This window comes from Chenopodium album, chromosome 11 (genome assembly GCF_948465745.1).
Source record: "Chenopodium album chromosome 11, dcCheAlbu1.1, whole genome shotgun sequence".
NCBI classification, from domain to species: Eukaryota; Viridiplantae; Streptophyta; class Magnoliopsida; order Caryophyllales; family Amaranthaceae; genus Chenopodium; species Chenopodium album.
In genome coordinates this window covers 51,875,922-51,898,804 of record NC_137844.1, presented here as the reverse complement: position 1 = coordinate 51,898,804, position 22,883 = coordinate 51,875,922, and the positions used below count along the sequence as shown (strand labels likewise).

The following is a 22,883-nucleotide window of genomic DNA, read 5'->3' as shown; positions in this document are numbered from 1 at the left end:
AAAACATTGAAAAAAAAAGAGCTTTTTCTATTAGCTTAGTTAGTAATGAATGTCAAATGACAATTTTATCCTAGTAAAAAGTTACTCTGATTTACATTCTTGTCGCCACTTTCTTATCCTTCTTAAGTAAAAATAAATGTTAATGTCCTAATTTGTCATTTTATGTATTCAACTAACAAATAAGTACAACTAATAAGCTAATTTTACCAAACAACTCTACATAATAAACACTTACCAATAATCTTGTCAAAACAACTAATGCAACCAGCTAGTTAAACCGGCGAATGCAATCAACTCTTACCAATCGGCTAGTTAAAACAACTAATGCAATCAACTCTCGCCGATTAGCTAGTCAAAACAGCTAATGCAATCAACTAGTCAAACTAGATAATGTAATCAGTTAATAGCTAATTACTTCTTATCAAACAGGGCCATTTTTTTTTCCTTATGACACAAACTTTTACAGATTGAAAATCAGGTGTACAATAGTTTTTGTAATTTACAAAAATGCAATAGTTTATATCTGAGATAGACGTATGATGGCGAAAAAATCATTCTATTTTCCTCCGTACTTCATCGATCAAGGATGACCCACCTCCATGATTTTTTTTTTCTTTTCAATTCCTTCGTTCATTTCCCACCCCAATAACCACCTTCGTGTTTTTTTTTTCCCTTTTTCTTAAAGCTACTTCAATTGAAACCATCAAATCTCGACCCCACCATTTTCAGCGGCGAAATGTAACAAAAGCCCTAATATTTAATTAAGGATTAGTTAACCCTAAAGGGAAGGTGATGATTAATGGTTGTGTAATTTCTCTTTTCCATTGAAGTTTGCCATTTAAGGAGCTTGTGAAAAACACAAGCCGCCCAATGTCCATTGAAGCTGCTTTGGAACTTCTCCTCAACTTCTCTGTAACTACATCTAACAAATAAAATTGGCCTGAAATATCAAAAGACTCCTACTTTATTATCCAAAATGACGTTTTTGCCCTGAGATAAATTTACCATGTTTCTCTTGGATAGAAACTTAGAATTTTTGGAAAATTTGTTAAAAATAAGCCAACCTTTGTGTGATTAGTTCAAAATAAGTCAATCTTTTGATTAACTAAAAATAAGTTAACCATTATAAGATATTTTCTCAAAATAAGTCATAACCTGATGATTTTGGGAATAACCAGTTATGTAAGTTATATATGCCATATGGCATAATATAATTGGTTCATTTTAAAAATTTATTTTTTTATTAAAAATTCCCACCCCTAACGAATTGAAGAACAATCTCGCACCACCATGTCGGCCACAACACACCTGCCACCCACCGTCGATCAACCCTCATCAACCGTCGATCCCTTACTCCAGCTCTCTCCCCACCCACCACCACCTCTGCTCCTCTCTCTTTGTTTACTGATATTTTTCTTACGAATTCTGAGTGGGTATTGGGTTTTTTCGGTGTAAAGGGGTGTGTTCGGTGGTTAGAGTTGGGTTTTGGGGTACATAGGGAGATATTTTGGTGGTTAGGGTGGGGATTCAAGGTAGGGATGGTGGTTTTGAGGCGGTTCGGTGTGGTTTCTGTGAGTTTGGATTGGTTTTGGACTTTTCGGTCGACGAAGGCTGGCGTTAGGGGTGTTCAATGAGGGAGGGGAAAGAGAAAGGGGACGAAGGGGGAGGGAAGAGGTCAGTCGGAATTTAGGGGGGAAGAGAAAGGGCTCAGTGGTGGGGAGGGCAGGCGGTGGGAGGGTAAAGAAAAAAAGGGATGAGGTGGGGTGATGGTGGCCGGTGCGATGGCTATGGCATTAGGGTGTTCATTATTGGTGGTGGGTTTTTTTATTCTTGATTTTTCAAAAATTATTAATTAAAATAAAAAAAAAAATGAATGAAAATGACTTATTTAGTAGGTTATAGGTCATTTGACTTATTCAAAGTCAATACCACTTAAACATCAACTTATTCTTAGTTAATTAAAGGGTTGACTTATTTTGAGCTAAATGGGAAAAAGTTGGCTTATTTTTGACAAATTTTCCTTTATCTTTTTTAGTTGACACGTTTATTTTCTCACATTTGCCAATTAACACACAACTTTAATGTTTAATATCTCTATTTACCAACATGTAAAAAAATACAAGTTCATCTCGGTTTGATCTTGCGTCCAAGATACGAGTGTTACAACAAGCCTCTACAAGTGGGATTTTGACCGCTGCACCATCTTTTTTAGTATGAATAATTAAATACAATTATGTATTTGAACATAAGGTTTGTTCACTTCAGCTTAATTTTAGTTTAGTTCAGCTCAGTTTAGTTCAACACCTAATTTTCTTCTCTTATAAAATATTCATTTTAGCTCAACTTATTTCAGCTCAGTTCAGTAAATGTGTACAAACCTATATTTTATTTATTTATTATTATTTTTTTAAAAAAAGCTGAGGATTGTATTTTTCCCTTGATACTTCGCCAGTGATCTGAACATATGTAATTTTATCTCATCTTATTAAATTTTGAGTATTTTTGTTGCGATTTGAACTTGGACACTTTTTATCAAAATTTAAATTTCAAAATAAGTGAAAAATAAAGTTAACAGTGTAGGTTATTAATCAATTTCAATTACAATAAATTCATACATTAACGAGACTCATTATCATTGCTAACATTTACAATTAGCACTGTCAAAACGGTTTGACAGTTCGGTTTCGATTCGGTTTGAAATCGGTTCGGTATTCAATCGGGTCGGTTTGGAATCGGTTTAATTGTCTCACGGATCGGTTTTGGTTCGGTTTAAAGAGTTATCGGTTCGATTCGGTTTCGGTTTATTTTTAAGCGATTTTAATTCGGTTCGGGTTGTAAACAGTCCGGGTAGTAAACGGTTCGGTGCGGACGGGTTGCGGTTTGTTAACGGTGCGGTGTAAACGGTTTTTATCCCGGTTTAAACAGTTTCGGGTTGGAAACGGTTTCGGGTTAGAAACTGTTCGGTTCTTTTTTGGTTCAGTTTATAACTGGTTCGGTTCTTTTTCGGTTCAGTTTATAACTGGTTCGGTTCTTCGATGGTTTAACCACTTTAACGTTATTCATATCAGTTCCATTTCAAGTTTACTAAATTACGGTTTGGGTCGGTTTTCGGTTTCAAAAAAGAAATTGTTTATCGAGTTGTTTGGATTCGGGCAGTTAAATGGTTTTGGTTTGAAATTTGATAGTACTTGCTAACTTTTTGCGTTCACAAGTTTTATATAAAGTCGCGAATCATTTCATATTTACTATTTAGGCATCATATTATAAACAAATTCTCATTGAATTTATAAATACATATTATGTTCTGTTTCAAGTTTAGTCATACTGATCTTACTACTTTATTACGAAGTAGATTATAAGAGTTAGTGTATTAATGTATTATTGTGTTTACAATTAGGTTATTATATGCTTCTTATTTAATCATTTATATACATGACTAGAGGCAGTAGTGTTGCTAATAGTTTGAGGCAGGGCCTGAGCCTGCTTGTTTTGCTCTTGTTTGTGAACACTGATTATCCTTAATGAATGATTTGCCTTGCTATTTAAAAAAAAATATTCTAAGATTTCTAATATTTAATTATATTCCCGTCAAAAAAAAAAAATCCATTTAATTATATAAAAAAGTTTGTAAACGGTTCAATTTAGAAGCGGTTTGGTTCATAAACGGTTCGATTTATAATCAGTTCGGTTTACAAACAGTTCGGTTTTTAAATGGTTCGGTGCAAACGGGTAGCAGTTTGCTAACGGTTCGGTGTAAGCGGTTTTTTTGCCAGTTTAAACGGTTTCGGGTTAGATACGATTCGGTTCTTTTTCGGTTCGGTTTTCTTTCAGTTCGGTTTATATTTGGTTCGGTTTGTTAACGGGTTCGGTTCTTATACGGTTTAACATTATTCGGGTCGATTCGGTTTCGGATTTACTAAAATACGGTTCGGGTCGGTTTTCGGTTTCAAAAAAATCGGTTTTTAATCGGTTCGGTTCTCATTTGGGTCGGTCGGTTTCGGGCAGTTAAACGGTTTCGGTTTGAAATTTGACAGCACTATTTACAATAGATCTACGTTTAGCATATCGGCGGCCTCCTTCGGCAATCATCTAGATTCGTTAAAAGAAGATAAAGTTGGGAAGACATATTTAATTGCATCATTAAATTAAGTATACTACTTTTATAAACAAAACCAAATAGTCATCAACAAGCAAAAGTAAAAGCTCTATAATAAAACACGTGTCATTACCAAAGCCTAACTCTGCGGTCTAAATTGGTAGGTGACGTAATTATTATTACACAAAATAATTTCTCTAAATTGCTATAAACCACAAAAATATCTATTTTCAACAATTATTTTCTGTTTTAGGACAAAAGACATTGAATAAATAAATAATTAATCAATTAAATAAATATCCTTTCTTTTACATTTCCTGAAGAATCTCGTTGATTTTCTCTCTCCTAAGAATTCTCTAATCTTCCTCCAATTTAGCAGCAAACCAGGTTCCTCTCTCTTACTCCTATCTCTTTGTAAATATAATATATAGTTTTGGATAAAATTATAAACTTTAGTTTTGGATATTTAGATTGATTACTGGATAATTAATAAAATTATTTTGTGTATGTTTTGCTGTAAATATTGTTGGGGTTGAGTGTTCTCAAAGAGAAGCTGAAGAATTTGAGCTACCCATTTCTTGATTTGGGGTTTTTTTTAGCTTGATTAAGTTAATGGGTTTTATGGGTATTTGATTCTTTTTGCTATTTAGGGTTGTATGCTGTAATTTAGAGCTTTGATTTGTTTAGCTTCATAAATTTTGTTTGAACTTTATTAATTGTTTAGGTTTTATTGGTCAAGAATTGAAATTATAAGGTGAATTGAGCTTAATTTGGTGAATAATCATTACACATAGATTAGATTTTACAAAGGGTAAGGGAGAAGAGGGGAATTTGTGATTAGTAAGCTGATTAAGTAAGTTCTTGATTGGTGAAGATGGTTGAGGCAATTGCAACTGCATCTCTTCTTGGCTACCGGCCACTATACGGCGGCTGGGGTTTGAGGGATGCTAGTTATAGGAGAAAATCTATTGAGAATGCCCGGTTTCCGGTGGCGAGGTTCATAGGGGGAAAGATGGCTCTGAATCAATGTTTATGCAAGAAGAGAGTTGAGAGGGTAGATATGAGGTCAAAGGGATCCATTGTAGCCCTTGCAATGGAGTTGACGAAAGAGGCTTATGCCTTCAAGGAAAAGGATCGAATGCCACGAACTTGGAATGATAGAATTGAAGTTGAGACTGATTTAAAAACAAGAATGTGGCCTCCGAATAATAAGGCTGATAATCCGTCTTTGCATAATCCTTTGCTTCGGCTTGAAAGGATGGGTTGTGGGTGGCTAGGTGCTATATTTGAGTGGGAAGGGGTTATAATTGATGATAATCCTGATCTTGAGAAGCAGGCTTGGCTAGCTCTTTCTGAAGAGGAAGGAAAGACACCTCCCCCGACTTTTCTTCTTAAAAGGATAGAAGGGATGAAAAATGAACAAGCAATTTCTGAAGTCCTCTGCTGGTCTAGAGATTCAGCTGAATTGCGAAGGTTGGCTTCTAGAAAAGAAGAGATATATCAACGATTACAAGGTGGTATATATAGCTTGAGATCTGGGTCTCGGGAATTCGTGGATGTGCTCATGGCATACGAGATTCCAATGGCACTTGTTTCTACCCGTCCAAGAAAAACATTGGAGGCTGCAATTGGAGATATTGAACTTGAAGGGGTGTTTAGTGTGATTGTGGCTGCTGAGGATGTTTATAGGGGTAAGCCTGATCCTGAGATGTTCATATATGCAGCACAAAGTCTGAAATTTATACCAGAGAGGTGCATTGTCTTTGGGAATTCAAACCTGACTGTGGAGGCAGCCCATGATGCTCGAATGAAGTGTGTTGCTGTTGCTAGCAAGCATCCTGTTTATGAGCTTGGAGCTGCGGATTTGGTTGTCAGACATTTAGACGAGCTTTCGGTTGTGGATTTAAAGAACCTCGCTGCTGTAGAATCGCCTGAATTTCAGGAGCCAGAGTTGGAGATGGAGGAAGAAATCGAGGACGATAGGCATTCATCCAGGCCAACTGGAGTGGATGATATCTTCTGGTAGCACACTCAAAATGTACAGCATGTTGTCATCTATTTGTTGGTAAAAATATTGGTTTCTTTTCCTTTTGTATATAAAATTAGGACAAAAATAGAATTTAGGGGTGGTCTGCATTGGACTACCTTTGTTACTCTTATGTATGTGGATTATGTTCAATATACGAGTTGTTACTTCAATTGCCTATAGTATTCAAGTTTGATCTACTTCATGAATTTGTAATTTTTATTTTCTAAATATATCTTTAGAAGAAACATATTTTAATGTAATGCTTCATCAAACATTCAAACAATAGAAATCTGATAGCTTTGATATACTCTATTCTATTTGTTCCATTGAGTTTCTGAACGTTTAACTTTATGTCGAAAATATGATAAATCAACTGCAATAAAGCTTCAATAGCTAAGTGATACTTTGACGGTATTAACATCCTCATAGAGTCATAGCTTCATATATAGAAATGTCTTGTCCTTGTTTTGATGTGAACATATATTCGATTATAGGATGACTGTCTATAATATGCTGTCAATATTTATGCCATTTATAAATTTGTTGAAGTACAAGGTATATAGGTAGAAATATGTGAACTGCTCAGAAGGTAAACTAGTTGGGAGAGACTGATCCTAGTAGAAGATATGAAGCCAATGAGATTGTTAAAAGTAATAGAAATGCCCAGCTTCAGGTCTTTGCCAGTGATCGTCCCGATGCCCAGGAGTATACTTCAGGAGGCAAAGCCCTGCCATTGCTCATATAATTCTGCGGAACACCACACACATCGGACACATCAATATGCTGGTAGTGATGGCGGCGATTGTTCTGGTAACATTGATTTTGAGCTGCAACTTCATTCTCTTCTTCACATATAGGTAAACGATCAAAAGATGCATTCATAAAAGTAGCAGCCATAATAACCACAGGACCGGAGGCAATAAGGGCACCCACCACTCCCCCACCTACGACCTGCCCCTGTGGGCCCGCCAAGTAAACTGTTAGACCTGTGAGACCTGGTGGTGCAACTGGTGGTGGAAGTATGGATCCGAGAAGAGAGAGAATCTCAAATCGACCATGGAGAGTTACAATGGCATTAGGGCCTTGTGATGAAGGGTGCCTTAGAGTAACATTGGTTACATACCCTGTACCACTTAGTATGCAAACTCCTTTCTGCTTCTTCCTAGCAAAAGTGATCAGGCTTTCATTGACATCACAACCCGAGCTTACCTCCATAGCATGTGCACATAGTGTGTTAGGGTTCTCCCTCGTGATGATAATTGGTGGTTTAGGCTTGTTCTTGGACCCAGCAGGCCTGCCACGAGGCCTCCGGATGGGCTCTCCGTCAACTGGTTGGGCTGTCAGGGGCACCGCTTTTGGTACCTTCGAAGGGATGAGGAGTCCTCTTGAATCCATCCCCAGTTTCTGGTGGCTTTGGTCTTTGACACCATTTGATTCAACTGCATGTCCAGTCATGTCAATGCTTCCTGCCATGCAGATGATTTTAAACTCTGCTATAAAGGTATTACAACAAAGTAAAATGGATGATCTGGAGAAGTTTAATGTTGGGGGGTTTAAGTACAGAAATTATGGGATAAATTAAGCAATAGGAAACTGGAAAAAACCGAAAAGAATGATCAAAGATTAGGAGAGAATTAAGTATCACCAAACTTGTAGATTATCTTTTTTATATCTTTGTTATACCTGCAAGAGATTCTCATGTCAATTGTGTTTTCTCATTAACTTACCTTTTTTACATTTAGTTGGTACCACCATAAATCACATAGTATGCCTATAATATCACAATATCAGTCCAAATACTTCATGTAGCATCACCAAAATCATTGTAACAACTGTATTGTGGTCTGTTCAATTTGCTAGTAGCTAATTATAATTCCATATCATTACAGTACAAAAGTGATTTACAGTACGGATTCACTCTTTAATCCCTTTTAGATATGTCTTTTTTTTTTTTTTTTTTTTTTTTTTTTTTTTTTTTTTTTTTTTTCTCTCATCAAAAAAAGACATATCTAAAAGGGATTAAAGAGTGAATCTGTGGATGAATATTAAAAATTGCAGACTGCATAGTGCAGATGGATTCACAAAGAAATTTCAGACTGTAGTGTGGGCTGTTTGAAAATGAATATTACTCGTATGGGCTCGATTGTGACTTTCAGATAATCAAACATCTCAAGGATTCCGGTTCTTGGTGTATTTGATTTTTTTGTTAACTCTCTGTGAGACTAATCATAATAATCCGTAACATATAGTTGTGGTTGAAGAATTTGAGCATCATAGACCTTTGTTGCCTTGAACACATTTAGCTGATGCCATTTGTAAGGCTCTATCGCAGCTGCCTGGATCAAAGTGAGTCTGTTTAAAGGGCTTGTTGGGAAAATACAAGTTAGATTACTAGGTTTAGAACTTTAGATACTGCCATTGGTAAGGTTACCTTGAACATGCACCTACTCGAGCATACGGCATCACCATATGTATCAGCTCACATTGTGTTTGGGCGCACACTGACTGCTCCATGGAATTGGGTATTTGGGTGTATGATAATTGATAAGTCGTATAAGCTTGCAATGAGCCAATGAACCTAGTCCTTAATTGAACATGTCTTAGTTCCTTCATTCATTTGTTTTATTTACACTTCTAAATGACTACTCTTATCGTTTTGAGAAGTTTTGTCTTTTGACTTTTTGAGCACATGAACTTTTCTTCTACGACTCTACATCCTCCATGATGTAAGCCTATATCTTAGTTTTGGACTATGACCTGAGTAATTTACGTAGTAGTATTATCATAGATGCAAATGGCATGTAATATTACACAAATGAATTTTTACTTCAGAAAGGATCAAATTTGATGGTGGCATTTTAATCATTAATCCTAACTTTTAATAAATATACTCGGTTCTATTTTTATCATAAAATTTGTTTTAAAAAGTTCTATAAAATAAGATTCATTTATAATATATTTTATTTATATAAAAAATTACAGAGAATTAGTAAATAAGTTTTAATTTATAAAGTAATTTTAGTTTGGGAAAAATACATTTAGTTCATTAAAAATAATTTAAGTTTAGTATAGAAATAATTCCAAGTTAATAATAGCATAGAATGTTATTTAAAAACAAAACTACAAGAGTACACTATTATATAAATAAGAGATACATGATATAAAAGTGATTATATGACCTTATTTAACATTCAAGCCAAAACTAAAGTTTATCTTGAAATTTTATCAACAATTCGGATATCGCCTGGGCACAAAACTAGACCTGGCAAATGGGTCATTCAGGTTGGGTCTAGGTCGGGTTATTTTCGGGTCGGGTCATATCGGGTCAGCTAACATTCGGGTCGGGTTTCGGGTATGACTCGGGTTGGGTATCGAGTCGAGTTCAGGTCGGGTCAATTTTAGGTCGGGTATGTTTGGGTCGGGTCAATTTTGACGTCAAGTATGTTCGGATCAGGTCAAAATCTGGTCGGGTCATGTTCGGGTTGTTTCATTTGTGGGGCAAACTCAAATCAATAATTTTATACGTAGTATATATTTTGTTATTGTTATAATAAAAACTACAATTCAGTTTATGAGCTTAGTTATGGTTGAAGATGAACAATTTGAGTTAATTTTGACATAAGACATTTTTAGTTCATTTGTAAGGTATTTTAGTTCGGGACATTTTGGATAATGGGTCTATTCGGGTCAATTTCGGATATTGGGTTTGTTCGGGTCAAACACTTCGGGTCAGATCAGTTTGGGTGTCGGGTCAAGATTGGATCAACTCCATTTTCGGGTCGGATATGGGTCGAGTTGGATCAATTTTGATTTTCAAATCATTTTCAAGTCAATATTTTTGGGTCAATTTCGGGTCATGCATTGTGTCATTCGGGTCCGGATCAGGATTGCCATGTCTATCATTTACACAAAAGAGTGTAGTGTGAAAATCGTCATTGAATAATACTTGTACAAATGTGACCTTCTCCCGTGTCCACTCTCAATCGTTCATTCGCTCGCTTTACAAATTTATATTCGACTTCTTTCTTTCTCTCTCTCTATCCACCTTCCTTCCTTCCTTCCTCTGTCATTACACTACTTGAAAATAAAAAAGAACCTTAGGCTACTTTATTCTTATTCTCATCGCCTGAAATCTCATCAATATCCCAGGTAATTTCTCAACCCATGTTTTTTTTTTTAATTTATATTGCTTAATTATATTAAATTATGTATTGGAAAATGAACATTTTATTTATTTTCACGTGACTTCCACAAAATTCTATAGAAAAATCCGTTTTTTTTTTTCATGTAAAGTTCAATGCTTTGGGATTTTGAGTCTTGGTTTTACGTAGTTTGATTGCATATGGGTTTGATTCTGTTGAATTCTTATAGTTAAGAAAATGCTTGTGAATGTTCTGGATTTTAATGGATGATATAGTTGAATTGGGTGTAATTTAGAGACTAAGCAATGAATCTAGTCGTTTTTTGGGGATAAATTGCTGTTGGAAAAATGGGTAGTGTGTTTTTTGGGGAATTTTTGAATTTTAAATTAATGAAATCCTCAAATTCTGGACTTTGGTGGGACCAAGTGTGATTTACATTGTCATGTGCAAGATGAACGAATATCATAATTGTTTAAAATAATTTTTAGGTTCTTTAGGATTTGAGTGTGATAATCGATTTGTCATAAAAGCCACTTGAAATGGTTCAATACTATATCTTGTATTTGCTGAAGGGGTGAAGCTACTTAAGCTCTGCTTTGGTGTTGGGCAAGTGTATTATTGGTTGTTTTGGAAGGTATTAGCCAGGAAAGAACGGGTGGCTCCCCGACACTACCTGGTTGCGAGTCGGTCCTAGAGGTGGCTGACCCGGCATGATATTTTTAAAGGGGTCATACAACCGGACTAGGCGGTAATAATTTGTGGTAGTGGTTTTGAGTTTATAAAATTATAAGTAATTGAGGAAAATCGCAAGAAAATGTTCATGATAAATTGATAATGACTCTCCACTTCTAAGTATGTGCTTTTTTTTAAAAGGTGGTGATGGAAGTTTGTTATGGAAAAAAAAAAAAAAAATGTATGGGTGACAGATTTTAACATGGACATTGGCATGAGACATTCTTTGCAAAAGCAGCTACAATTTTCTCTTACGGTCTTACCACCATTTGTTTCCGCTTACCAAGTGTGTCGTTAGTGTAATGTTAGCCTTTGTATGGTACATCTGTTGTTGTAGTTGTTTGTACTGGAGTCTTTGGTTTAGACGTTTCTGCTTTCAGAATTGAAGTTGCACTAGTCATTACTTTAGAGGCCTTGTTAGAGTTTTGAGCTATATTTGATGAGATGCTGTTTTATAACTTTGGTAGGGGGATATCATGGCACTTGTTTACCAGGGAGCTGTGCCATTGTCTATGCATACTGAGACAGTCCGATGTGAAGCTGTAAGCAAGGAGATTAGTAGCAATCTGTCTTTTCTTTCCAGTAATTCTGTTAAGAAAACTAATCCTTTGTGCTTAGACACGACGAAAAGAGAACGATCACGCGGGTTTCGCACCATTGTTGCTGCTAGTCCTCCTACAGAAGATCCTATAGTAGCTGCGGAGCCGCTCACTAGAGAGGATCTTGTGGGATATCTTATGTCTGGATGCAAACCTAAAGAGAATTGGAGGTGGGTTTTTAGTTATTTGCTCCAATTAGAATTTGGGAACTTCTACTAAGATGTACTAGTACTGTACTGCTTTTGTTCCCCAAATACCATATTTTGAGGTTTCTAGTTATTTGCTCCAATTCGCATTTGTGAACTTTCATACTGCCTCCAAAATTTCATGTGAACATTAAAACAAATGCATATTACATCTGTTGAACGCAATCTTAAGTATTATACTATTATGTGAGTCATTTTAGCATTTTCCTAATTTAAAAAAAAAAAAAAAAAGGAAACGAAATAGAGATCATGATTACAGGTTATACATGGATGTGGTTATTCGTCCGACACTTTACAGTTACGCCTTACAGTCACAATTTTTAATTTGCTTTATATACCAATAAACTTTATTTTCTCAGTGTTTTTTTTTTCTTCTTGTAAAGTGTCAATTTCAGTCCAATTCCATGCTTAACTACGCGGGTTATACAATGATTTGGTGCTGTGGTAACACACTAGCACTACAAAGTTTTTTGTAATGCATATATGTATTTTTTTAAAAAAATGCAGCTCCTGTAATTCATTCTTTAGCCTCATCTTTTTTTTTGATTTCTTTCTCCCATTTTGATTTATACTGTTGTGTTCATCATTGTGCGGGGAAGAAACAAACTGGGTCATTGTTAAATAAAAATTCTCTTGTATTGTAAATTATTGCTTTGGTCATAAATGACCTTATGATTATTCTTTATGGGAGTGTTTGCACTAAATTATCATCAGAGGCAACCTTTTTGTGTTTGCGATTAAAATTTTGCTCAGCATGGACTTTTCTATGTTTACGCTGGTGCCACTGCCAACCATGGATGGGGGTTGCAATCAAGGTGCCTTTACATTATGGACTCAACTTATTTCAAATGTTTTTTAAGAGCTCTATATAGCTCCAAATCTCTAACAGACCTTGGGAGGAGGTGAGAGGGTTTGGGGCTGCCTTCTTGGGTGAAGTTTGGCTTATATAAAGTCTATTTGTTTTTTGACATGTACGGTTTAATAAAGTTAAATGTTCAATTTTTTTTCTCTTTTCTGCATTTGATGCTTAAAAATGGAAATGTTTGTACCTGCAGGATAGGCACAGAACATGAGAAGTTTGGTTTTGAAATTGACACTTTACGGCCCATGAAATATGAACAGATAGCTGAGTTGCTTAATGGTATTGCTGAGAGATTTGACTGGGATAAAGTGATGGAAGGTGACTATATAATTGGTTTGAAGCAGGTAAACTTTTTGTTTGCTTGATGCTGATTATGTGCTATTCTTTATTTCTTTTCCTGTCTCTTTTGTATGATACAAAGAGGAGGCCCTTGCTAAGGTGTGTTTTGGCCTTTTGGGTGGTCTATGGGTCTTGCCACTACAAATGTATGATGTGCAAAACTATCCATAAGTATTCAGACATCACATGCACACATAATGTAATGCGAGTGAAGAAAAGGGCTTGCAAAGATTCAATTGACTAGAGTAGATACAGTTTGATTTTTGATATCGATTTACAAGCTAACTGACTATAAGAAACGACTGAAAATATATTGTTATGCAAAGAATTGTTACACTTTGATTTGACTGGTGGTGTTGATTAAAAAATTGATGGTCTGAGCTCTCACCTATTCAATCATGAGGTTATTGGTTTTTATGCACCCCAATGACCCGAATCTCCCTCTTGTCTCTAACCACCACCACCCCTTGCCCCCCAAAAGAATTACCCCCCTTATTGCCGGTGTACATGTTTTCTAGTAAGGGTTTCTACTATTGATTATTTATCTATTTTGCCTTATAAGAGTTACAACTCCGTGTTTGAGTTATGACCCTAATAGAGCTGTTTGGATCTTGTTATCTGCGGCTGGAGCTTTTGAACATAGTGTGTTTGATATTGTCAGGGGAAGCAAAGCATATCATTGGAACCTGGAGGTCAATTTGAACTTAGTGGTGCTCCTCTTGAAACATTGCATCAAACTTGTGCGGAAGTTAATTCACACCTGTATCAGGTTAGTTTACATGACAGTTGTGTCTACCTTTCATAGTGATTGGGAAATTTGCCCTATTTCTTATCTTGCCTGTGACTTATAGAAGTATTTGCTGATGTCACTTATCCTCAAGGTATTACAATGCTTTCTTATTCACCAAACTGTTTTCGTCTGATACACTTTGGATCCTGTCATGACTCATGATTAAATATATTGTACAATGTCATTACGGCTGTCAAAAGAGGGAGCATGACTATTTGTCTTTGTTTTGTATCGACAATGGCACGATCACTTTTAACATGTTCCCGAGATGTTGCCATGAGTTTTACTCTTATCTGATGCTCTTAGGAGCACTTTATGGATTATTAGAAACAGGGAGGAATAGAGGATATTATGTGAATAAATAAGAAGTTGATTATTTTCTTTATATCCTTTTTTTTTTAATTTATTTATTTATTTATTTTTTCATTTAATTTAATTTTTTTTAAATTTTTATATCTGTATAATACTGATGTCAGCTATAAGGTGAAGTACTAGAATATTAGTTCTCTGAATTCCCTTTTAATAAAGTGGAGCCTACGAAGAGCTGATGAAATTGTTGGGTCTTCACTCTTCAGAGGGCCTTTTCTTGCTGCTTGGGCTAGACACTTCTAGTGATCTTTTCAGAGCAATTGATTATCATAGTCTGTGTATTGAATTTATGATGAGAGATTTTGACAGTTGGTAAGGATAGATGAATCATGGCCTAATTTCTGTCTTCTGCTGCTTTTTTCCTCTCTTTAGTTTATTCGGCTAGGGTCTGTTACAATTCTTGATGTGAAATGAAACAATCAGTGCATTTAGAATCTTGTGGAAGACATATGGTGACAGTGTGACACTGTTTCCTCTCAGCCCTTTTTGATTGAGAACTATATCTATGGTATACTAATTGCTTTCATAAATGGCAATATGATCAGGTTCTTGATATTATAACACTTCTGGCAGGTCAAAGCTGTTGCGGAAGAAATGGGGATTGGATTTCTTGGGATTGGATTTCAGCCCAAATGGAGAATTCAGGACATCCCCATAATGCCCAAGGTAATTCTGTGAATCATTTTCAGCAAAAGCAGCACATAGATATCATGTTCTTTCTAAACTAGCAATCATGCTATGTTTATATGTTCTGTGCAGTGTGCACTTTCCTTTCTTTCTTTGTTTCTGTATTTTTTCCTTCCTTTATTTAGGTCTTTATCTTTCCAACCATCTCAGTCTTTTGTATTTGCTTTTCCATTTAATTATTTAATTGGTCTTTTATGACCACACTTAATGATTCTTAATGTTAAGTGCTTGCACCCTGACAGTCTGTCATTATTCACATTTGGTGATTATTTGCAGCCTCACATTTCAATATCATTTTTACAGCTTGTTTCCCTGATTTCTGATGCCTCATGTCTGTATATTCACGCTTCTGTTTTTCTACTTCTGTTATGAACTATTGACTGTTTTTTTGCAATCAGGGAAGATATGAGATTATGAGGAACTACATGCCCAAAGTTGGCACACTTGGACTTGATATGATGTTCAGGACATGCACTGTCCAGGTATTTGTTGCATCTTCATATCTTTTTTTTTTTCTTGAATTTGAAAATGTTCATTTACCCAAAAGTTGTTTTGGGGTTGTTGGGATGTTAGAGTTGAAGAGTAGAACATATACTATTGTACATTTTCCCAATAGAAGGCTGCATAATCGTTCACACTATTACTACAGCAGTACAACCTCTCACATTATTTATCATCTATCAACTCATCCTAACTTGTCACTTTGAATACCAATGCAATATTAATTGTTCTTAAAGATAAGAATGAAAGCTCTACATACATTAAAAAAAGGTAAAGCCAAGAGATCTACAGAAAGGGCTGATGTGATCAATGCATTAACTAATAGATCATTGATATGTGATGGAAGTTTAAAAGCTACTTGTTGAGCATTGGAGAGTAAGAGTTTTGTTGAGTATGGAGAGTAATAGTTATTTATTATCGACATTTCAACTTTCTGAACTGTCTTAGGTGGTTTTTTCCTTTCCAGGTGAACTTGGATTTTTGTACTGAAGCTGACATGGTCAGAAAATTTCGTGCTGGTTTAGCATTACAACCTGTGAGTAAAATCTTGAAGTTATATTTTTGAGATATTGTCGGATTTCTCATCCTGTTACCTGACTATTTAAATAATGGAACAGATAGCAACAGCGCTTTTTGCGAATTCACCTTTTAAGGAAGGAAAGCCCAATGGTTATCTCAGTATGAGAAGGTTTTTTAGATGTTCCTTATAGATCTGAGCTGATTTATTTTCTTGTGTCAGTCTCTTTTTTGACTTTTTCCCTCTGGTTTATGCTTTTATCAGCCATATTTGGTCAGATACTGATAATAATCGTACTGGGATGCTTCCTTTTGTCTTTGACGACTCTTTCGGGTGAGTAGTATGCCAGCATAATGTTTTTGTAATTGACATCCATTTGTGGATGCTGTGATATCTGTAGACTCATATGAACCTGTCATAGGAGCATAATATTGGGATAATATACCCACTTTTAATTTACCACTGCACAAGTTGTGTATGCATTTGTGTAGTGAAATGGCTGGTAGAATCTATTGCATAGAAAAGGCAAAAGGACAAAGTAGTGTTTACAAAGTGCTCTACAGCTCTACTTTCTTTTTTTTTTTTTGATACAAAGCTCTTGTACTAGTAACTTGTCTTTTGATAAAAGAGATAGATTGAGGATAAAGTACTTTGTAAATAATTACTTCATAGATGATTTACATATAGCCATAGTGAAAATCAGAAGGAAAAAAAAAAAAAATCTAATGGCATCGAAAATGGGGGAAAAGGATCTAAAAGGGTTCCCCTTGTGGTTTCTAGGTTATAAAGTTAGTGATTCGTGTTATTTATGCAGGTTTGAGCAGTATGTGGATTATGCCCTCAATGTTCCCATGTACTTTGTATATCGGAACAACAAGTATGTTGACTGCAGTGGATTGTCCTTCCGGGTAAACCTCTGCCCTTTTATGATTGACTGCATTATCACTTCAGTGTTTATGGTCTTTTTGTTCTCGGCTGAGTTGGGGGTGGGGGGTGTAGGTGTTGCATGCTTGGGCTAAGAGGGAATTGGTTTGTCCTTTTTTTTTATAATCTTCCTCTCTTGTAAGATGGCTGTGCAACGATATAAACCTTGGGTAATTTTTCCTTAAATTATTATTGGTTGTATAATAAGTTTCCTTATCTTTTGTATCATATTATATAGGACTTTTTGGAAGGGAAGCTCCCAGTTCTCCCAGGCGAGTTGCCGACACTAAATGACTGGGAAAATCATCTGACTACTATATTTCCAGAGGTCTGTCACTTTCATTCAAGAAAATTTTGTTTTCTGACACTTCTTGCGGTAAAATTCTTCTTATTTCATGTCATATACAGTCTTTTGCATTATTATCTTGGTTCATGTTTTCAGGTAAGGCTGAAGAGGTATTTAGAGATGAGAGGTGCTGATGGAGGACCATGGAGGCGGTTGTGTGCATTACCTGCATTTTGGGTATGTTGCATCTTGCACAATTGATTTTACTTATGAAAACCTACTGCCATTATTGCTGATAGCTGATACACTGATCCTATTTCCTAATATTGACGACGTGACTACCACTCCCCTCCCTGTCCCACTTGTATACATGCAATAACAACTTAAAATACCCACAGAAAAGTCTGGCATATTTTTTCTTCTCATAAGCAAGTATAGGTATGAAGATAAAGCTTTAATTTTTGACCTACCAAAAGATAGATAAATTAGTACAGTTATTTTTTGAAAGGGGGGGGGGGGGGGGGGCAAATGACCTGGGAGGGGGCTTTTCTAATGTGCTTCTTTATACCTGGGATATAATATTTTGCTGGCATTTGGTGATGCCTATGAAAGCTGACCGGGAATTGGAAAGCAAAGGCTGTTGGGACTTGGTAGTTTGATGGTGGATGAGATTATGATAAAAGTAAATTGTCATATATGACTTGGAGATAACTGCAAGAAGTTGTGAAAGAGGAAGAGACTTGTATGCTAAGTTTTGGGGGCACTGTTGAGTGTTGACTATTAATGCTGGCAATATAACACCAACCGCTGGGAAGATTGTGACTCCGAAACAAGAGCTAGTTTGTCTAATAGAAACTGACAAGTGATATCATAATGGTAATGGGCTGGAGCTCAGAGCATGTGTGTGATAAGTGCTATCAGCCTATCACTGACCAAAGTTTTTTTTCTTTTTTTCTTTCTTTTTTTTAATGGCAATTTCCCTCAAGCGAAAAATATTTCCGAAGTATATACATGCCTACATTCATTCTTCAGATACATTTAAGTTATAGAATTTTTCTTTGGTAATACAACAACAAAAACTGACGAGTTTATCATCAATTAACCAGCAGCACAGCATGAAATCTAGGTCTATTTCACTCATCCATTATTAGTTGAGGAGTTGTTTCTGAAAACGTGTGAGACCTCCGTAGAGAATACAACATAAAAGAGCAACGGTGAGAAGACATTTCCCCATCTAAAAGCAATAACAAGAAGAAAGAAAGGGTATTAACACATGGCTCGAGGATGAGGGTGGAGGATGCAAACATAGATCCTTAAGTGCTGGAAGTTGCTAACAAGGGTCATGTGCTTAATGTGCTCCAGCCAAGTTAGATGACTTAGATCTATCATGATCACACTAACTAGTTTAATCAAGCTCTGTGCTTCTCTAAATAACATCTCCACACATTTCATTCATCATACATATATGTAAAGTCCTGCAACAATAGTATAGTGTTTCAAAACTTGAATTGACTGTAGGAGTTTAGGTACTGATTTGCATGTTTTACTTGATATCTATACAACTATAAGTATGTGATGTATACTGTGGTATATGCTTCTAATGAAATGTTTATGGTAGGTGTTGGTTCTATTTGGAGGTATTATTGCATACAGTCTTTCATGGTGACAAAGCCATTATCTTGGTCTTGTAATATATTGTTTGAGAACCAGCTGTAATGAATTTTAACATCTATCAATGTCAGGTGGGTATATTATACGATGAGGATTCCTTACAAAGTGTCTTAGACATGACATATGATTGGACAAACGAAGAAAGGGAGATGCTGAGAAACAAGGTACTGCCTTTACCATCAATATCTATTCTTCAACATAGCATCAGGGATAATCATAATAGCCTCCTAGGAGGCTTGGAATTCTACTTTAGGTCGCTTAACCATGTAATCAGTTAACAAGTACAGTTTCCTATCCTGTCTTTTGATTCCTCAATTCCTCAGTCATAATTAAAGTTTCTGGGACTTATGGTTGAAATGATGGGGATAAAGTACGCAGAGAGTGGCTGCTTTCTACTGGGAAACAGACCTACTTTTCTTTTAATATACTGGGGCTCTTGAACATTATCTATGTATGATGGGTTCATACTTGATTTTGACTTAAGTTTTTAGGAGTTGAATGTGAAAGTTTCTTCCAAATTATGTGTATCATTAGATGGAGAGTTTTAGCTCTGACCTCTGAATTTACTGATTAGGTACCGAAATTTGGACTTAAGACTCCGTTTCGCGATGGATATGTGAAACATATTGCGGAGGATGTTTTGAAATTGGCGAAGGTAAGCTGGCTACATTTATTGTTTTTTTAGGCACACCATTAACTACTACTCCCTCCATGTTTTTAAAAGTTACAGTTTGACTTTTTTTCACTATTTACATAATGGTTTTGATTTGATTATTTTACTCGTTTAAAAAAAAACAATTGTTATTGTATAATACGTTGTTGGATTCGTCATAATATATACTTTTATAATATCAAATTTCCTATAATTTTACTAACTTTTATTTTGATAAATTAATAGTCAAAGTCGTGTCTCGGCATGCGTATTTAGTCAAATTGTAACACTTAAAATAACAGAGGGAGTACTATAAATTTTTTTATTTAAATTTATGAACTTCTTTTCCTCAGGATGGTTTAGAAAAGAGGGGCTTCAAGGAGACTGGATTCTTAAATGAAGTGGCTGAAGTGGTCAGAACAGGTATTTCAGTTGAGGAAGTGTTTAGATGTGTAATTGCACGACTTCTGCCATCTTATTCTTGATACTTGTACTGAAATATGGTGATCATCACACTGCCAGTGAGAATAAAACTCAAGTTAATATGTATATCTATTGCTATGCTAAATTTGTAACATTTTTCTAATTTTTAGATAATCACATTTAGAACCTCAAATTCAAAAAAAAAAAAAAAAAAAAAAAAAAAAAAAAAAAGTGTTCAAAATATTTAATATGACTATAATCTTATCTTATATACTTACGTATTAATCTAATTGCATTTAGACGCTGTTATCTTGATCAACCTTTTGTCAGATTTTATTTGCTGATTGTGGGATCTGTGTTGCAGGTGTGACCCCAGCTGAGAGGCTCTTAGAGATGTACCATGGAAAGTGGGGACAAAATGTGGATCCTGTATTTGAGGAGCTGCTTTATTAAGGTACGGAGTAACTTCTGTCTTTGCGGATAGGGTAGGTAGTTTAAGGTTTTACTTGTTTCCATTGCCTGGAACTGAAGTTGATTATAAAGCTTTTTATGCTATTATCATAGTTGAGCCAATCCTCTTTGAGTGATTCCAGTGTCTTCCCTTGTATATTTGGAAAGTGATATAAGTTTAGAGAATAAGAAATAATTCCTGTGTCTTTCCGTGCCATTGGCCTCTAAGATATACATTCCATAATCATTTTCGTCTTTCTTGCTATCCTTTAAATATTTGTTTCTCGAGGTACCATGTATAAGCAGTCCATCAATTGCTCTTAGTCTTGAATGATTAAATCAAGGTAGTAATATATGGAGTATATTTTACCTGATATTGTAAGCTTTGATTTGCTATGCTTGGACAGGAGCTGACATTCTTTAACGAAGTACTGGAGTATTTTTCAGCATCTGGCTTGCCCTACCGGTAAAGGATATTATGGACTTTCTTCAGTCACTTTTTGATGAATAAAGGCTTAATTAAACACTCCAGCAAATTAAAGTGCAACTCTGATTCTCCGCCCTTGTAAGAATTTTGAGTATATAGATCTCAATTTTTGTTCATCGGGCAATAAGTTTTTAGGATTATTGTAGGTCTGATCTAAATTGCTAACGGAGCCAGCTCCGTTGCAAACAATTTAGCATGATGATTTACAGATTTACCATAACAAGATTTTGCCAAGCTTTGTTACTCGTGCAGTCATGCTCGTCCTAACTTTCTAATGCAAGTCTTCTAACGAATATTACACGTTAGCTGTATTTTGCACTGTCAACTAAATTTGCTTCCTCCATTGTTATCTCATTCAACTCTTTTGGATAAAAACTTCTTCTTCATACCTCGTATGAACTACAATAAAGCTTCAACCTTTCTTTTCTGTGTACGCACGTCGGTTTTATAAAAAACCATAGAAGGTATCGTCTTTAGAGTTTAAAGAACTGCCAGCCTCATTCTATTTTCAAATGCATTAGAGGCCAATGGCAGTGTAAAAGACTTAAGGTTGCTATTCTTGCTAACTGTCAAGGTTAATATAATATTGTTCGATTGTTACTTGACTAATATTTGAAGCAGTGCAATACTGCAATGCACGTTTGGTTCAATCTTTTTGTTGGGGCATTATAGTTTTTTTTTTCTTTTTTTGGGCAGGTTATAATAGTTACCAGCTTAGATCCCGCACGAAAATTTTTAATAATTAATTTTAAATTAACATTGTATAAGTAAATTTACATATGTAAATATTATAATAGATTATAAAATAGCCTAATTGTCAAACAAATGTTTTAAAATATGCATTTGATTACATATTGCGGAAGGATACATGCATACGGAGTACATCAAATATTTTATTTATGTAAATAAGAAATTTTGTTTTATACTTAAGTTTATAGTTGACAATAAATATAAAGACGCATTAAATCTTTTATTTATGTACAAAATTTATTTTTTATATGGAATTTTTTATTTTTAAAAAATAAAAATATAAGGGACACACCAAGAAATGACACGTGTCATTGCTGGTGTGTCGTTTAGTGTGTGTTGCTTGATTGATTGATATGTTTTGAAATATACAATAGGTAAACCTAACACCCTACTTATTGACATTCGAGTAAAACTGTTACGAATATTATGAGCCGGAGGGAATAATAATGGTTGAATATTTGAATATATGAAAAGAAAATCGAGCATAGTTTCATAACATATAAAATAAGACATATTTAAAATCATTAAGTTAAAGTTGTTTTTATGTTGACTCTTGCAAATTCTTAAATGGACCTGGTCCACACTAATTTATTGTGGATCACTAATATTAGAGACACTATGTTTTAATAATAATTAAAAAAAAAAAAAAAGGTTACTATGTTGAAATAAGAAAGTGATATTCTTTCAAAAAATAAGTCATTGTGATATTATAAAGGCTAGGTTATTTTATTTTTTTATTGAAATTTTTTTTATATACTGGTCAATATAAATAATAAAGGTTATCATGTTGAAATTAGGGTCACTATGTTTAACATAATGTCGTATTTCAGGCTCACCATAATATTAAATGTCACACAAGTATTAATAAAGGTTAATATGTTAAAAATAAGGTTACTAGGTTAAGATTAGGGTCACTATGTTCCATATAACGTCAGTTGCGTGCGTATAAATCTCGGGTTTACAATAATATTATTGTGGACCAGGTCCAAGCAAGATTTTTTTTTATCAACTCTATCTCAAATTATTTTTTACACCATCATTTTTTATTCACCCCAAATTAATCACTTGTTTATGGAAGAAAAACTCCAGGTAAATTTTAATATTCTACAAAACAAAAAAATAAAAAAAAAATAAAAAAAAAATCTATTAACTAATACTAAAATAAAACGTTGCTGACATCATCAACTCTCCCCCATATTCTATGTGTCGCTTCTTCATTAAAAATTTTCCCACCAATTTAATGTATGATGTTATTATTGATTTTTTAAAAAAATAAATCTACAATTTATGGAATCATTGCTTTACTGATTCTATGAATAATACCAATCTTTGATTTCCTCTAAATATTCATTTGATTATGGAATAGATAAA

General features: G+C 34.9%; 3 protein-coding genes across 3 annotated transcripts; 2 read left to right on the top strand and 1 right to left on the bottom strand.

The window, feature by feature from the left end:
* The first annotated feature begins 4,354 nt into the window (after positions 1-4,354).
* Positions 4,355-6,437, top strand: LOC145567721 (5-amino-6-(5-phospho-D-ribitylamino)uracil phosphatase, chloroplastic-like). The gene is made up of 2 exons (XM_081627083.1): positions 4,355-4,483; positions 4,971-6,437. Exon 2 carries the CDS (start codon positions 4,971-4,973, stop codon positions 6,120-6,122), a length of 1,152 nt encoding a protein of 383 aa, XP_081483209.1. The 5' UTR covers positions 4,355-4,483; the 3' UTR covers positions 6,123-6,437.
* A 357-nt stretch (positions 6,438-6,794) lies between these two features.
* On the bottom strand, positions 6,795-7,598 carry LOC145569133 (AT-hook motif nuclear-localized protein 16-like). The gene has a single exon (XM_081628497.1). It carries the CDS (start codon positions 7,596-7,598, stop codon positions 6,795-6,797), a length of 804 nt encoding a protein of 267 aa, XP_081484623.1.
* A 2,514-nt stretch (positions 7,599-10,112) lies between these two features.
* On the top strand, positions 10,113-21,005 carry LOC145567720 (glutamate--cysteine ligase, chloroplastic-like). Its single transcript, XM_081627082.1, has 17 exons — positions 10,113-10,274; positions 11,467-11,768; positions 12,860-13,010; positions 13,667-13,774; positions 14,738-14,830; positions 15,250-15,333; positions 15,819-15,887; positions 15,970-16,040; positions 16,134-16,202; positions 16,684-16,777; positions 17,032-17,121; positions 17,236-17,316; positions 18,822-18,914; positions 19,325-19,405; positions 19,756-19,825; positions 20,190-20,279; positions 20,683-21,005. The coding sequence occupies exons 2-16, from the start codon at positions 11,476-11,478 to the stop codon at positions 20,276-20,278; spliced, it is 1,536 nt and encodes a 511-aa protein (XP_081483208.1). The 5' UTR covers positions 10,113-10,274; positions 11,467-11,475; the 3' UTR covers position 20,279; positions 20,683-21,005.
* Positions 21,006-22,883: the final 1,878 nt, after the last annotated feature.

Coding starts and splice junctions, on each gene's coding strand:
- LOC145567720 (XM_081627082.1), top strand. CDS start 11,476: ATGGCACTTGTTTACCAGGGAGCTGTGCCATTGTCTATGCATACTGAG. Junction 15,888..15,969: donor CTGGTTTAGCATTACAACCT/GTGAGTAAAATC, acceptor ATAATGGAACAG/ATAGCAACAGCGCTTTTTGC. Junction 16,041..16,133: donor GGTTATCTCAGTATGAGAAG/GTTTTTTAGATG, acceptor TGCTTTTATCAG/CCATATTTGGTCAGATACTG.
- LOC145567721 (XM_081627083.1), top strand. CDS start 4,971: ATGGTTGAGGCAATTGCAACTGCATCTCTTCTTGGCTACCGGCCACTA.
- LOC145569133 (XM_081628497.1), bottom strand. CDS start 7,598: ATGGCAGGAAGCATTGACATGACTGGACATGCAGTTGAATCAAATGGT.